Here is a 14,826-nt window from a genome sequence, read left to right on the forward strand (position 1 = left end):
GGTGATGGTGATGATGGTGATGGTGATGGTGATGGTGGTGATGGTGATGATGGTGATGATGATGGTGATGGTGATGATGGTGATGATGGTGATGGTGATGGTGGTGATGGTGATGATGGTGATGGTGATGGTGATGATGGTGATGATGATGGTGATGGTGATGATGGTGATGATGGTGATGGTGATGGTGATGGTGATGGTGATGATGGTGATGGTGATGATGGAGGTGGTGATGATGATAATGGTGGTGATGATGGAGATGGTGATAGTGACGATGATGGTAATGATCATGGTGATGGTGATGATGATGGTGATGATGGTGATGGTGGTGATGTCAATGATGATGTCTCACCATGTGCTTTCCAGGCACTGGGCCAAGCCTGTGAATTATTATCTCATTTGCTGCTCACAGCAGGCTTGGGAGGAGCATCTGTCATCATCACCATTTACGCCTGATGGTTTCAGTAGCTCTCGCCCCAGACATCTTCAGCCCCTTGTGGCTGAGTGCCCTCTGACTACCACACCCACCAGACCACCCTCACTGCCCCGGGTCCTGGTGTCACCTCTCAGCCCTGACAGCTGTGTCCTCACTTTCTAGGCTATGGAGTCATGGCGGATGGGACAACCACCTATGTGAACGCGTCTGTGTGCACCGTGAACTACCAGCCCGTGAACCCACCCGTAGTCATTGACCTCCCCACGCCCCGGAACTCCTGACTGCCCCCACGGCCCCAGCGCTTCCCACCTGCATCAGCTACGTACACCTAGCTGAGAGCACGGACCTCCAACCCCCCTTCCTTTCATGCAGAAGGCCCGTCTGGCTGCGGGGACCAGCCCAGCAGGCGGGCTGAGGCCTTGGAATGAAGAAAATCACCCCTGACTCTTCCGCCTTCTGTCATTTGGAGTCAGGACCCTGCAGGTCCATCAGGGGTTCTGCGCTCATTGCTGATTTCTGCGTGTCCCTTCCGTGTGTTCCTTGTTAAAGGACCTACTACGCTCGTGGCCCTGTCCTGCTTGGGAAGTGACTGAATCTTTAACCTTCTCGGTTGGACACCCTCGTGGGTCTGGGAAGCCGCTGCTCTTGGACAGATTCTGGAAGTTCTGGCACAAAATCTCCTTCTCACCAAGGGTCTGTGTGGCTGCAAGCCTCAGGGTTGGGGGTGCGGGGTGGGAAGGTGTGTCGTAGCCTGAGTGCAGGCGGCCCTTCCTCTCCTTCCGGGCCTCCGAGGGAACCATCAGGGACGTCTCAGGAATCGGGCCGCACCTGGCCAGGCTGACCGGCCCTTTGCTTCATGGAAACCCCGTTTTCTTCCTGTGGGCATTTTTGCTGATGTAAACTGTGGCCTGAGTATCCCGGGCACCCGCTCGGAGCCTGGACTTGGGGGGTTGGTTCTACGGAACGAGCTGATGAGGGCCCAGGACCGGCTGGAGGGTTCCTAAGTCCTGGATGCCCCTGGTCCCCTGGGGGCTGCACTGCTCTGCAGAACTTCGAAGCCTGGGGGCTCTGCGGGCCGAGGCTGCCCTGCCCCCTGTATGCGCCCATACGGGTGTGGACACACACGTGCACGTGTGCACACACACACACACGTGTGCTCACGCCCCCCTCTTAATTTAATAAAGTGGACCCCGCAGTTCTCATCGCTGCCCTCGACTGGGTTCTGTACCCCGGCGGGATTTCCCTCGCCCCTCGGATTCTGGCTGCTGCGCCCACAGCCGAGGGAGGCTGAATGGTTCACAGTCGTGCTGCCGTGTCCCTGGGGGCCCAGCCGGCGGCCCCCACGGGAAGATGGCACAGAGACAGAGACGGGCTTGGGCTCCGGCAGCTCCACCACGGGGGGCGGAGGGGGGCTTCTTTTTTTTCTTTAAATTAGGACTGGGGGGTTGGGCTGAGTCTCTGGTGGACAGAGAACCGGCAGGGCCTCGTTGGGGTGAGGGCAGTGAGGCAGGATTAGCACGTGCAGGGGCAGATTCTGCCTTTATTTAAAATTTGGATATTTTATTCATCGATTTTTTTCCTGCATTGATTTTGATCTTTAAAAACATTGCATTAAAATAGTATCATTTATCTCGATCTCTGAGTTTTTTGGCGCCCCTTAAGTTGTACACCTGAGAGGAGGGCCCTGCTTACCTCCCCTTAGTCCCAGGCCTGGGACCAGCATTTAATGAGCCCTTTGCAGATACGATCTCATTTCCAGCAGTCTTGCAAGGTGGGTACTGCTGTCCCCTCTTTGGAGACGAGGAGATTGAGATCAGAGAGGTGAGGTAACCTGCCTGAGGGTGCACAGCTCGAAAGAGGCAGAGGCAGGATTTGAACCTAGGTCTCTGGCTTCACAGCCCCTGCTCTCCCACCACTCAAAGCTCCTGCCCTACAAGGCAATGCACCGTCCAAGGCTCTTTTTTTTTTTAAGGGTCCTATTCAGCACCTGTCTGGTTCATTTCTCATGGAGAGCCCCTGGAGTCTTGGAGGACCCTGTTCTCTGTGCCCAGGATCCCAGGAGACCATGATTCCTTCCCTACTCCAGAGGGGCTCCCCGTGGGGCGAGGGGCACCATCCGGGGAGCCCAGTAGCAGCTCCACGTTGGCCGAGGCCAGCTTTGCTCCGCGGGGTGCAGGGTTGCAGGAATCCTTTTTGGCCCAAGTGGTTCCTGGTAGCCGGGGATGTTTACAGGGTCTCTGGGGACACCTCTGACGCACGGCGTGTGTGTGAATGTGTGGAGTGGAGAGGACTCCAGGCCCTTTCAGTAACCTCTACTGAATTTCTATGCGGACCAAGAACTATAAACTTAAAAAAAAAAAAAAATGTTTCTTTTCCTAAGGTACCTTCAGAGTATGGTGTATTTTTATGTGGAAAATAAAAGTTATGGAGGCAGCTGTTACTTTACAAGAAAATTCATTAAAAGTCCTTGAGGTATGAAAGACGATGGCATATGCTCCTCAGTCATTTCGGCATAACTTGATTGTGGCTGTAGTTTTTTTTGTCAAGCATGTCAGACAATAAAGTCTTTGTAAAAAGAAAGAGCAGTCCTCCCGGTGCCTCTTCCTCTGTGTCTCCGGGTGTCGTGTGGGGCACGTCGGGGAGGAGTGGCGTCCATCTCGGCCAAGTCCTGAGTCCTGGGCTGAGTTCAGAGGCCAAAGAGCATCCTTCCGCTGCTGCAGCTTCCCTCACAGGTGGTTGGCACGTGCGCTTCTGTGCCTTGCGTGTTCAGATAGCTGGAGCACCTCGTTCCCCCTGAAACAGAATATCTCGAAATGGCCATCGCTCTGGCCTCTTCTCGAAGCAGCAAGTTCCGATCCAGCCCTTGTCAGGCTAAGGGTCCTGGTGTCGCCCAGGAAAAATACTGGCAGGTGTAACAACTCCAGTTCCAAAGCTCCCTATGCTGTAGAAGTTCTGCCATTTTCATCCACCCATCAACCCTTCGACCTATGCACTCATCCATCCACCCAACTGTTCACTTACCCACTGATCAATCCATTGATCCACCCACCCATCCACTCACCCACCCAGCCAGCCAGCCAGCCCACAGACGTTCACGGAGCACCTCTCTTGGACCTGGCTTGGAACAGGGATGTGGCAGTGGTGGAAGTGATCGATTTAGGAGGTAGGGGTGTGGGGAGACAAGGATGGTAATTGGCTGCCCGTCATGGAGGGGGCACGTGGGGCGGGAAGAACAGGTTGGAGGAAGGGTGTTGAATTCTGTTTGCGATTCATGAGCTGGAGGTGCCCTTGGGATATGCAGGGGGAGGGGGCCGGGGACGGCGGGGGGTGATAAGTGGACCCGGAGGGGAGGAGCCTCTCTGGAGACCTGTATCTGTGGGTCATAAGCAGAGCCATGGGGCTGGGGGAGCCCATGATGGCGTCAGCCCTCAGTGACCCTCGCCTGTCCTCAGACTGGCCCACCTGTAATATGCCCTTCCAAAGAGCTCCCCTCCACCAGAGCCTCACAGGCGCCTACAGCGGCCGGTCCTGGGCCTTGGGTCCCTGTCGTCCACAGCCCGTGGGGGGGGAGCTGCTCTATTTGAGGCACCCCTCCTCTGTGTACCTGAGCAGGGGCCCCGGGCAGGGGCGCACCGTGGCTGCTGCAGCCTCTGGTGGCGCTGTCACGTTGCAAGCGCTGCTTAAGTGCCTGGTACCCGTCAGCTGACAGGCGGCAGCTGCTGAGCTCTGAGCCGCGTGGTTTACGCAATGGTGCAGAGGTGGTTCGGCGCTGTGGGCTCACTCATGCTGAACAGCCATCATCCCCCAGGTGCCCCCGGGGCCCGGTGGGACGACACAGGATGGCATCCCTGGTGACGCTCCTAGTGTCCCCGAGGGCCCGGTGGGCAAAGCCAGCGAGCTGCCTCTGCGCCCTCCGGGGAGCTCGTTCTCAGGGAGCCCCGCCCCCAGCTGCTTTTTCTTGCGATTCAGCTTCCATGAAGCTGCTCCTTGAACCTCCACCGGGACCAAATTGCCAGGCCTTTTTCTTCCAGGAGACCCCTGCTCCACCCTCCTGAATAAGCTAGTAGAGGTGACAAGCTCCGTGGACCCAGGCTTCGGCCAGTGCTCTCTCCTAACGCCACCCACAGCTCCTAGCTGGGCCCAAACCTGCCGGGCCAGCTGGGGGTCTCGTCCCAGAAGATCTTTGACACTCCAGGGGGCCCTCAGCCCCACCCTCCCCTTGAAGGCTTGGACTGCGAAGTCCTCCAAGGTGTGGGAATTAGGCCCTGCTGTCTGGAAGCTCGAGGGGTACTTTGGAAGGCTCATCTGGTCCCAGGAAAGAAGCTGAACCCTTCAGCTGTTACATGCTTGGCGTCCAGTGAGTGACAGACACAGTCAGGCTCGAGGACCCCAAGGAAGATCAAACCCAGTGTGCAGGGGAGATCGGGGAAAACTTCCTGGAGAGGGAGCCTGGCTGGGCCCTGAACAACAGGAAGTGATTTCCTTTTCCTGCTGGAAAAGGCCCTGGGGGCTGTGGGGGATGGGGCTTAGACTCAAGGAACAGAAGGGGCCCGGGAGTGCCCCTCACCCCTGGTCTCAGGGGGCGGAGCACCTCCCCTGGGAGCCCAGCAGGCTCCCCGTGTCCAAATGGGCAGGGCAATCGCCCTCTGCTTCTCTCCTGCTCCTCCTGCAGGGCCCCTCCCACAGGGCTGCTCCCGCCTGTCTCCTCTGATCTCCCCGGTCTCCCTCCTATGCCCCCAGGACCCACGCAGCCTGGAAGGGGCTTGGAGGGCAGGGGATCGGCCTGGGAGCTCAGCAGGCTCCCCGTGCCCGAGCGGGCGGGGCAATGGCCCTCTGCTCCCTCTCGTGCTCTTCCCGGAGAGTCCCTCCCACCTGCCTCTCCTGATCTCCCCGGCCTCAGGGGTGCCGATGTTGTCTGGCCTCCACTTCTCCTCCCCCCTCGGTCCCCCTACATCCTACCCGTTCACTGTGGGGTTCCTCCCGTCTCCTTGGGGGTTAGGGTCCCCACTAGCAGCCAGCAGGCACCCTAGTTGTGGGGAGACTAACTCCTCGTCTTCCCACACGAACATCTTGACTCCTCCCCGCATATATATTTTTGGATTGACTTGATGTATAAATCTTGCTGAGAGTTTGATTCAGATTGCATAGAATCTATAGATCAAACTGGAGAGAAGTGATATTTTAACAACATTGAGTCTCACAATTCATGAAAACCATTTATCTCTCCATTTATTTAGATTTTTGATTTCCTTCATTTGTATTTTGCAGTTTTCATCATACAGATCCTATACACATTTTGTTAGATTTACATCTGAGTACTTAATGGGGGGATATTATAAATAGTACTGTTTTTTAAACTTCATGTTTTGATTGTTCAGTGTGGGTACATAGACATATAGTTAACTTTTGTGTACTGACCTTGTCACTCACTTAGTTAGCTTATTGAGCTTGTTGGTGAGTTCTTTGGATTTTAACCATGTCATCTGCAAATAGAGACAACTTCGTTTCTTCCTTCCCATTTTTATTTTTCCTACCTTATTGCACTGGTTAGGACTTTTGGTATGATGTTGAATAAAAGTAATGAGAGAGGGCATTCTTGCCTATCTCCTGATCTTAGGGGAAAACATTCAATTTCTCACCATTCACTGTAATTTTAGCTATAGTATTTTGTAAATGTTTCTTATTCAGTTAATGAAATTCCTTTCTCTTCCTAGTTTGCTAAGCGTTTTTTTTTATGAAATAGTGCTGAATTTTGTCAAATGCTTTTTCTGCATCTACTAAGATGATCATATGTTTAATATGATAGGTCTATGTATGTACCTCTGTGAGACTTTATCCTCCTTGGAGTTCATTGAACTTCTTGGATATGCAGATTCATGTTTTTCTTCAAATTTGGGAAATTTTTGGCCATTGTTTCTCCAAATATTCTTTCTGCCCCTTTCTCTCTATCCTCTCCTTCTGGGACTTCCATTGTGTGTATGATACCCTACAAATCTTTGAGGCTCTGTTCATTTTTCTTCTTCAAGAAAGAATTTTGTTCTTCCTTTATTTATTTATGTATTTCTGTTCTTCAGACTGGATAATCTCAATTCACTCATATTCAAGTTTTCTGATTCTTTCTTCTGCGTCTTCGAATTTGCTGTTAAGCTCTTCTAGTGCATTTTAAATTTCAGTTAAACTTTTCAAACTCTGGAATTTCTTTTTGGTTCTTTTTAATACTTTTGATCTTCTTATTTAATACTTGTAATATCCTCTATTTGGTGAGATATTGTTCTTGTACTTTCTTTTCGTTCTTTAGACATGGGTTCCTTTGGATATTTGAATATATTTAAAATAGCTGATTTAAAGTTTTTGTCTACTAAGTCCAATATCTGGGCTTCCTCTGGGGCAGTTTTTATTGATTACTTTCTCCCCCCCTGTGCATGGGCCATACTTTCATGTTTCTTTGTACGTCTTATAATTTTTTGTTAAACACTGGTCATTTAAAATAATGTACTATAGCAACTTGGGAAATAAGATTCTCCTCCTCCAAAGGTTTACTGTTGCTGCTGCTTATTGTAGTTGTTTATTTAGTGACTTCTCTGAAATAATTCTGTAAAGTTTGTATTCTTTGTCATGTGTGGCCATTGAAATCTTTTCTCAGGTAGTTTAATGGTTAGCTAATCCTTAGGCAGAGATTTCCTTAAGCACTTGGAACCAGTAAATCTCCCAATCTGCTGCTGAGCTCTGTGTGCATTCTGAATCACGCCTTCAACACTCAGGTTAGGGAGTTGACTACTCTGCTTTAGCCTTGATTTGCTGCTTGTGCAGAGCCTTAAGGTCAGCTGGAGATGACAGCTTAGGGCTTTCTCATGTCTTTTCTGAGCACGGACACATCCCTGGGCATGTGCCCAGCCCTACGCACGCACATACATGGCCTTCTAGATATTCCCAGGAATATCTTGGGAACTTTCCAAACCCTCTTCTTCCTCAGCTTTTCCTTTTAAGCGTTCTGTGTAGTCTATTGGTAATCCCAGCTGTTATCTGCTGCCTCAAGCAGCCGCAAAGTTAAAATATTTGTGTGCAATTTTTTTTTTTTGACCAACGTCCCCTCCCCTACTCTGGGGGAAATAGTTTTTCATCCCTGTAACTGTGCGGTCTCTGAGTCAGTTCACACACAGACAGTCTTGCAGAGGAGGTCTTCCAGGGAATCACTAGGCAGGTCACATAATGATCATTCTTTGGGAATGAGGCTTTGAAAGCGTTCCAGCTCTATTCCTCTCCCTCCAGTGACTACCACTCTGCATTGAGAGAGCTGTTATTTCTCAAGGCTCCTGTGGAGCTGGAGGTGGCTGATTGGGCTAGGCAAGTTAAAATGCCACAAAGCTTGCTGGCCTTGCTAGCTTTCAGCGGCTTTTCTTGAATAAATGTTCCTTGGGTTCTTGCAAATCTTCGGTTAAGTTCTAGAATTCTGAAAAAGTTGATTCTGACAATTTGGAGGAGAGACGTGTCAGAGGTCCCTATTCTTCTAATTTCGCCTCTATGATTCCATCTTCTCTCCTGTATTGACTTCTTAACTTTTGAAAGTATATATAACTTTTAACTTTTAAAACTCTCCCTCCCTCCCTCCCTCCCTCCCTCTCTCTCTCTCTCTCTCTCTCTCTCTGTCTCATTTGCATATGAGAATCTTATGTATATAAAGGAATCTTGCCTGGCCCAATAAGCTTCTTTTCTCTGTAGTTTAGGGTCTTTCACTAATTTTGGAAAATTCTCAGCCATTATTTATTCAAATATTTCTTCTGCCCCACGTTCTCTTTCTTCTTCTTAGTTTCCAGTTATGTATGTTAGACCATTTTATATTGTCCCACATCTCTCTGATATTTTGTTATTTTTCCCATTCTTTGTTCTCTTTGCATTTCAACTGGGGTACATGTTTATTTATTTATTTATTTATTTATTTATTTGCTGTGCGCGGGCCTCTCACTGCTGTGGCCTCTCCCGTCGCGGAGCACAGGCTCCGGACGCGCAGGCTCAGCGGCCATGGCTCCGGACGCGCAGGCGCAGCGGCCACGGCTCACGGGCCCAGCCGCTCCGCGGCACGTGGGATCTTCCCGGACCGGGGCACGAACCCACGCGCGTCCCCTGCATCGGCAGGCGGATTCTCAACCACTGCGCCACCGGGGAAGCCCCAGTCTGTCGATTCTTGCCCTTCTTGCTCTTGTTCTCTTTCTCCTCCTCCAACCTTTTAAAAATGTGAGAATCATTCTTAGCTCATAGACTGTATGAAAATAAGCCACAGGCCCTATTTGGCCCACTGGTTATGATTTGCTAACCTCTGATACAATAGAACAGTAGATGCTGAGGTAAGTATTTTTTACGCTTGGAGAAGAATAATGTCTCTCTTTCTGTTAGGACTTTAGTATGGGGTTGGGTTGATCTTGTCAGGAGTTGGGCTGCACTGAATTTTGCTCGCAGCTTGCCTTTGGGTCTTCCTTTGTGCTGCTGCCTGGAACGATCGGCTCCTGTGGCTCTCCTAGCTGTTTCTCCTCTCATTTTATTTGATGATGGTCGGTGTGGTGGTGGAGGATGGGGTGGCGGCTCCTCTGAGGCTCTGATTCGGCCTTGCATACTGTGAGCTTTCATGAGTGCCCTGCCCCTCCTGCAGATGTAATACAGGGCTTAGCATGTGTTTCTGCCCCCCTCCACCTCCAGGAGTAGAGCTTGTTCTGCCCCCTGGCCTGCGCTGGGTTCTGACCGGTGCCCTCAGGCTACGGTTTTGCTGTCCTTTTCCTGGCATGTGGAGCTTTCGGCTCCCTTCGAGGGACGGGGAGACGGGTTCTGGCAGAGTTTCACAGTGGCTGCTGGTACCCTCTTCCAGCCACACCGCTGCGGGGACAGGCACAGAGGAGGCTTCCTCTGGACGCTCCCTGATCTCTGTGAGCACACGGTGAGGTTCGCGGAGGATGCAAACTCCTCTGTGTCAGAGCCCCCAGAGCCTTCACATTCTCAGGCTAGCCCACAGCGATCTGTTAAAAATGTGCAGCTGGGGGCATTCCCTGACGGTGCAGCGGTTGAGAGTCCGCCTGCCGATGCAGGAGACACAGGTTCGTGCCCGGGTCCGGGAGGATCCCACGTGCCGCAGAGCGGCTGGGCCCGTGAGCCGTGGCCGCTGAGCCTGCGCGTCCGGAGCCTGTGCTCCGCAACGGGAGAGGCCACAACAGTGAGAGGCCCGCGCACCGCAAAAAGAAAAAATGTGCAGCTGAATCCTCTTGCTAGCTGATATGGTATTCTGTGATGACTATCCCAGGTAAGCAGTTGCTTGGGTCTTGTTTCTCCCTGCAGGCACCTATCTCTAGACATTAGTGAATTGTTTGCGCTGAGCTCCATTCTCAGGTGGGTTTAAGAAAAGTTGTTAACTTGCATTTTGTCCAGCTTTTCACTTCTCAAACAGGTGGGAGCGATGCTCTTTCCAGCTCTCTGCATCTCAAAGCCCAAAACCACAGGTGCTTCTCAAACCTCTGTTGTGTCATGCTTACTAATAGCTCGTTGGCCAAAACAAGTCACGTGGCTGAGTGCGGATTCAAGGACTGGGGAAATAGACATTATTTAGCAACAGGGGGAGAAAAATAGGGTCATTTGCTTTGAGTTCTACTGGGGTGGAAAAATGGGAGCTCAGTTCTCTCAACACAGTAGGATCCAGAAGGGCTGTTGCTCCCAGCTGGGCCTGGCTCTGGAAGGGTGTCCACCTGAAGACACCTGATCAGGATACAAGGGCCCAGGAAAGAGAAGAGGGAGGGGACGGGTGGTCCCGGCTGGGAGCACGGTACTGCCTTTGGGAAATGGCCCAGCCCTCTCGGCCTCCCAGCGTTGACTCTGAGGGTCCTTCAGCTGAAACCCTCCTTCAACCCCTTGCTGAAATTCTGTCCTGAAGTCCAGCTCTAGGCGTAGGGCCAGGGCTCTTCGGGTTCCCACGCCTAGGGCTCCCCCCCCACCAGCCCTGACGTCCTCTCTTTTGATTGTCTCCGACCCAGCTCGTTGGGGGTTCTAGGAGACAGGTTTGGGTTTGACTCGTGGGGCTGGGCGCAGACCGACTGGTGGACGAGCCCGAGGGAAGTAGGGTTATGTTCATTTTGCAGATGCGGAAACGGAGGCTCAGCCAGAGAGGGAAGTAGCACAGGGGCCAGGGCAAGAGCAGGGGGCAGCTGGACACCCTGATCCTCAGTCCAGCCCTGCTCCCTTGACTCAAGCTTGAAAGGGCCACAGGCATTGGGAAAGCAGCTGCTTCACCTCTCCTGGGGTTACGGGAGAGGGTGGCTAACAACCCACTTGCCTGCAACCCGCAGCCCGGAAGCTCTGCTAACTCCGAGAGAAAACCCCACTGCAGAGCCAAACTCTTCCCACGTGTGGTCCTCACAATGTCCTCTGAGAGGGGGTTGTGACTGCCCATTTTACAGATGTGGAAAGTGAGGCTCAGAGGGGTGAAATGACTTGGCTGAGTGTCATTGTAGAGCTGGAACTGGAACCCCATCTCACTGACACCAAAACTACTCTGAGCATGTTTCGGGAGGGCTGGTGGCCGGTTGTGACCCCACTGAGTCCTGCTTCTGTGTCAGGATGAGCCACTTGCCTCTTGAGCCCCTTCTTGACCTGGAGGCCCCCTAAGTCCCTCAACAACAGACCCACAGGCTGCTGAACAGCATCAGACGAAATGCGCAGCTCAGCCTGGGGAAGTCAGGAAGGCTTCCTGTAAGAGGCAGCTCTGCACTGAGTTTTGAAGGACAAGTTAGCATTCCCTGAGGAGCAGGTGCAGAGTGTGAGCGGCATCTCAAGAAGGTTGAAGCCAGGCACACGGGGTGGGGGCTGGGCACGCAGGCAGGGCCCCGAATGCCGGGGCAGGGGCACAGGGGCGGGGCATCCTCCCACCCCCGCCCCTTAGAAAGAAGAGCTGCTGGGGCCCAGGGCGTTCCTGTTCCACGGCACGGACTTGGGGCCAGCAGGGACACAGCCCCTCCCTCCCTCCTCCTTGAACTCAGGCTGCCCTCAGGGCAACCCCTCCCCCTTTCCCTTCCCCGCCCCCCCCCCCCCCCCCCGCAGTGGGCATCTTCGTCCTCTGAGCCTCCTCCAGGGCCCCCAGGTTCTCTGGGATCTGGGGGCCTCCGCAGTCCTGGCCCAGCCAGACCTCCTCAGCCTGGTCCCCGATGCCCCTCTGCGGGGCTTGGAGGTGCCTGGCTGAGGGGCAGGAAGCAAGGCGCCGCCTCCTCACTCCTCAGGCACCGCAGACAGCGTCCTTCCCTCCTGCACCTGGGCCTCAGGGTCTCCATCTCTCCATTGGGGACGGAGACACCCCCCCCACCCCACCCCCACCCCCACCCCAGCCCGCTGGAGCGGCTATGCAGCCAGCAGGGCTTACAGGAGGTTAGCTCTGGTCTGGCTTTTTCCTAAGAGCTCCCGGGGTCTCTGGTTGGACATTCGACTCCTTCCCTGGCCAGCAGCCGTGTCTGTGTCCCGTGGGAGCAGGGAAAGGAGGTGGCGTGGTCATGGCAGTGACGGCCACAGGAAAGGGGAGGAGCCAAGGCCGCTGCCCAGGCCCTGGGGAACCCGCCTCCGGTGGCTGGGGCTGCGGTGGGTGCTGGCCAGGCCTCTCTCTGCGGGAAGTGAGGTCCGCTGGCCGTGTGTTGCTCGTGTGTTTACTCAGGGTGACAGTGGAGGCTCCTGTCCCCACCCCTCCCTGACAGCCCGGGGTCACACAGCTCAGGGGCAGCTCTCTTGCCTGCCTCTCCTGTTCCTTCCAGAACCTTCCAGAAGGCAGCAAACTGTCTCCCTCCCATCTTCTTCATGATGGGTGGAAAGGACTGCGGCGATTTAAAACTTCTCTTAGCTTGTCACGCCCTGTCGTGTCCAAGCAAGAGTCCCTCCCGAAACGGGCGCTGGTGGGTGGCTCCAATCAGCTGTCAGCTCGGCCGGGCCCCGGAAAGGCTGAGCCCCCAAAGAACACATGCGGCCTGACTTAGAGGTCGGCCGCTCCTCCGTGACGTCAGGCTGGTGCCTGTGTCCCCAGGGGCACAGATGTGACCCAGGTCGAGGAAGTGCTGTTGCGTCCCTGAGGCACCCAGCAAACTCTTACGAATAAGACCTTCAGAAATTGAGTTTTGAAGTTTATTGTTGGTGGTTCTTTTAAAGTCTCAAGCGTCATCCTTGCAAAGACTAACATTTTAATTTGCTCAAACTAACGAGGGTCCCGAGGCTCAGCGGGGCAGCCCCGAGGCCCTCTGGAAGGCCGCCGCTGATGCTAGAGCCCGGCGCTGGGCCTGGGATGACCTCGGAAAGACGCGGGCCGGGCGTGGGTGTGGGCTCTGTTTGGGGGACACTCTGGAAGTTCGTGAGACACCCCGATGATAGATTTTACTAGTCTCGGGGACAGGCCCTGCGGTCCCCGTCTGTCCGCGCTGGGCTCGCAGAGCTGGCCCCGTACTGAAGGAAGGCCCGGAGGAAGTCGTTGTAGGAGATTTTTGAAGACAGCGTCTTGTCATAATACTCCAGGATGTGGAAGAACTCCTCCTCGGAGAGGTTGACACTGTACTGCCTCAGGACCTGCAGGAGAGACGGGGAGCCCCTGCTGGTCTCGGAGCCACTCAAGGAGGCATGCGCCCACCTCTCCTCCCACCCTGAGACTGGGCCGCCCACCTCCAGAGTTGCCCCCAGCAGCTCTCTCTCCCGCTTCACTTTTCCCCAACCCTCTTCTCTGCCCCCACCCCCCGCCAACAGGGCAGCCCCGTCCAGCAACACGGGTGTGGGACAGGAAGACCCCTGGACTTCCCTTCAGATGGGAGCTGCTGGGGTTCCCTCCCCCTACCTGGCCCTCCCACGATCGCCACCCTGAAGGGTAGTGAGGCTGGTCAACGTGGAGGACGAGGAGGATGGATGGAGAGGAGGGGACTGGAGGGGAGAGCTGGCCACAGGGCCTTAGCTGGGCTGGGGCCTCAGGGTGCGGCCCACCCGGGGAGGAGGGCAGGCCGGCAGGTGCAGGGTGCAGGGAGGAGTCATAACCCAACGGTAATACAGCCCGTGGCAGAGCCTGCTACTGCCCAGCCAATACCGATTGCCCTTTCCCCTTCTGTTATCAGAACCCTGATTTTCTTCCAGGCTGCTGGGAGCCCACCTAAAAAAGGCGACATTTCTTAGCTTCTCTTATAGCTAGGTATGTTCTGGCCAGTTAAAACTAAGTGAGAATGTTAGGCGGGACTTCTGGGAAGTGTCTAAAGAAGAAGGGCATGCCCTCTTTTTCTCTTTTCTGCTGCCTGGAATGTGAAAGTGATGCTGGGGCTTTAGCAGCCATCTTGGACCATGAGGCGACCTTGAGGCAGGAAGTCAGTTGTTGAGGATGGCAGAAAAAAATACAGATGTCCCCGATGACTGTCCGGCCACCACGCCAGCTCTGGACTTCCTACCTCTGGGATTCTTTTATGTGAGAGAGAAACAAACTTCTACCATGTTTAAGGTGCTGTTATTTTTTTTTTTCACCTCTGTTATGTGCAACTGAGACACATTTTAATAGATAGATACCCTATTAGATAAATATAAAGATTAGATTATACATTTCCCATCTATGTTTTGTGTTATAATTTGTTTCTCAGAGGGGGCTAGAAAGTGGGGCTAGAAGGGCCCGACGTTCCTCTGGGGCCGGCAGGACTGGCCCAGGACCATGGGGCTGAGGTCAGCTGGCCTGGCTATGGGGCTCATGGGCTGAGAGCAGAAAAGGCGACTGAGCCTGGGTGTCCAGAGGGTCGCAGCACCCATCTGGTCTCGGGCTCTGGCTCTGCTGAGGGCAATGTCTCCGTTTCTATTGCCCTCTCCCTGCTGTCACCCACCTCGAATGCCCGGGAAGTTACCTGGAGAGGAGGAGGCTGACAGAAGCTCACCCACTTCCTTCCTTTCTCTGGCTGAGAATTTTACTTGCCCCCAAAGTAAAGACAAACGCTGTGAGCTGGCTGCCACTGTGGGGCGCGGAGGCCCCGCCCAGCGACAGGCCTGGTCCCCGCCCACCGTGTGCGGCACTGGCGCTCCAGGGTGCCCCTCGCCCTCCAGCGCGCCTTGCACGGGGCCCTTGAGAATGCAGCCCCGCCAGGCCCTCCAACTGCCGTTCATCTTCCTGCATTATTATTTAAGAAAAGCTTTTTTACTTAAAAAACTTTTTTTTTAGCTCTTGAAGCACAGATGAATCTAAGGAATACATTTTTTTGTAAGTGCATTTTTTTTTTAACATCTTTATTTGAGTATAACTGTTTTACAATAGTGTGTTAGTTTCTCTTTTACAACAAAGTGAATCAGTTATACATATACATACGTTCCCATAACTCTTCCCTCTTTTGTCACCCTCCCTCCCACCCTCCCTATCCCACCCCTCTAGGTGG

At 53.8% G+C, this 14,826-nt stretch overlaps 2 protein-coding genes across 5 annotated transcripts in view; one reads left to right on the plus strand and one right to left on the minus strand.

Moving 5' to 3' along the window:
- MPPED1 (metallophosphoesterase domain containing 1) overlaps positions 1 to 3,016 on the plus strand; it is a 78,170-nt gene extending 75,154 nt beyond the window's left edge. For all 4 annotated transcript variants that reach the window (XM_059080964.2, XM_067010362.1, XM_067010360.1 and 1 more), the window contains one exon: positions 599 to 3,016. In XM_059080964.2, the coding sequence (XP_058936947.1) occupies positions 599 to 717 (119 nt within the window). In that variant the 3' untranslated portion in view covers positions 718 to 3,016. The remainder of the gene's footprint in view (positions 1 to 598) is intronic.
- A 9,804-nt stretch (positions 3,017 to 12,820) lies between these two features.
- Positions 12,821 to 14,826, minus strand: part of EFCAB6 (EF-hand calcium binding domain 6) — a 215,168-nt gene continuing 213,162 nt past the window's right edge. Inside the window, 2 exon segments of the mRNA XM_067010638.1 lie at positions 12,821 to 13,006; positions 14,084 to 14,158. Coding sequence (XP_066866739.1) covers positions 12,821 to 13,006; positions 14,084 to 14,158 — 261 coding nt within the window.

This window comes from Kogia breviceps, chromosome 12 (genome assembly GCF_026419965.1).
Source record: "Kogia breviceps isolate mKogBre1 chromosome 12, mKogBre1 haplotype 1, whole genome shotgun sequence".
Lineage (NCBI taxonomy): Eukaryota > Metazoa > Chordata > Mammalia > Artiodactyla > Physeteridae > Kogia > Kogia breviceps.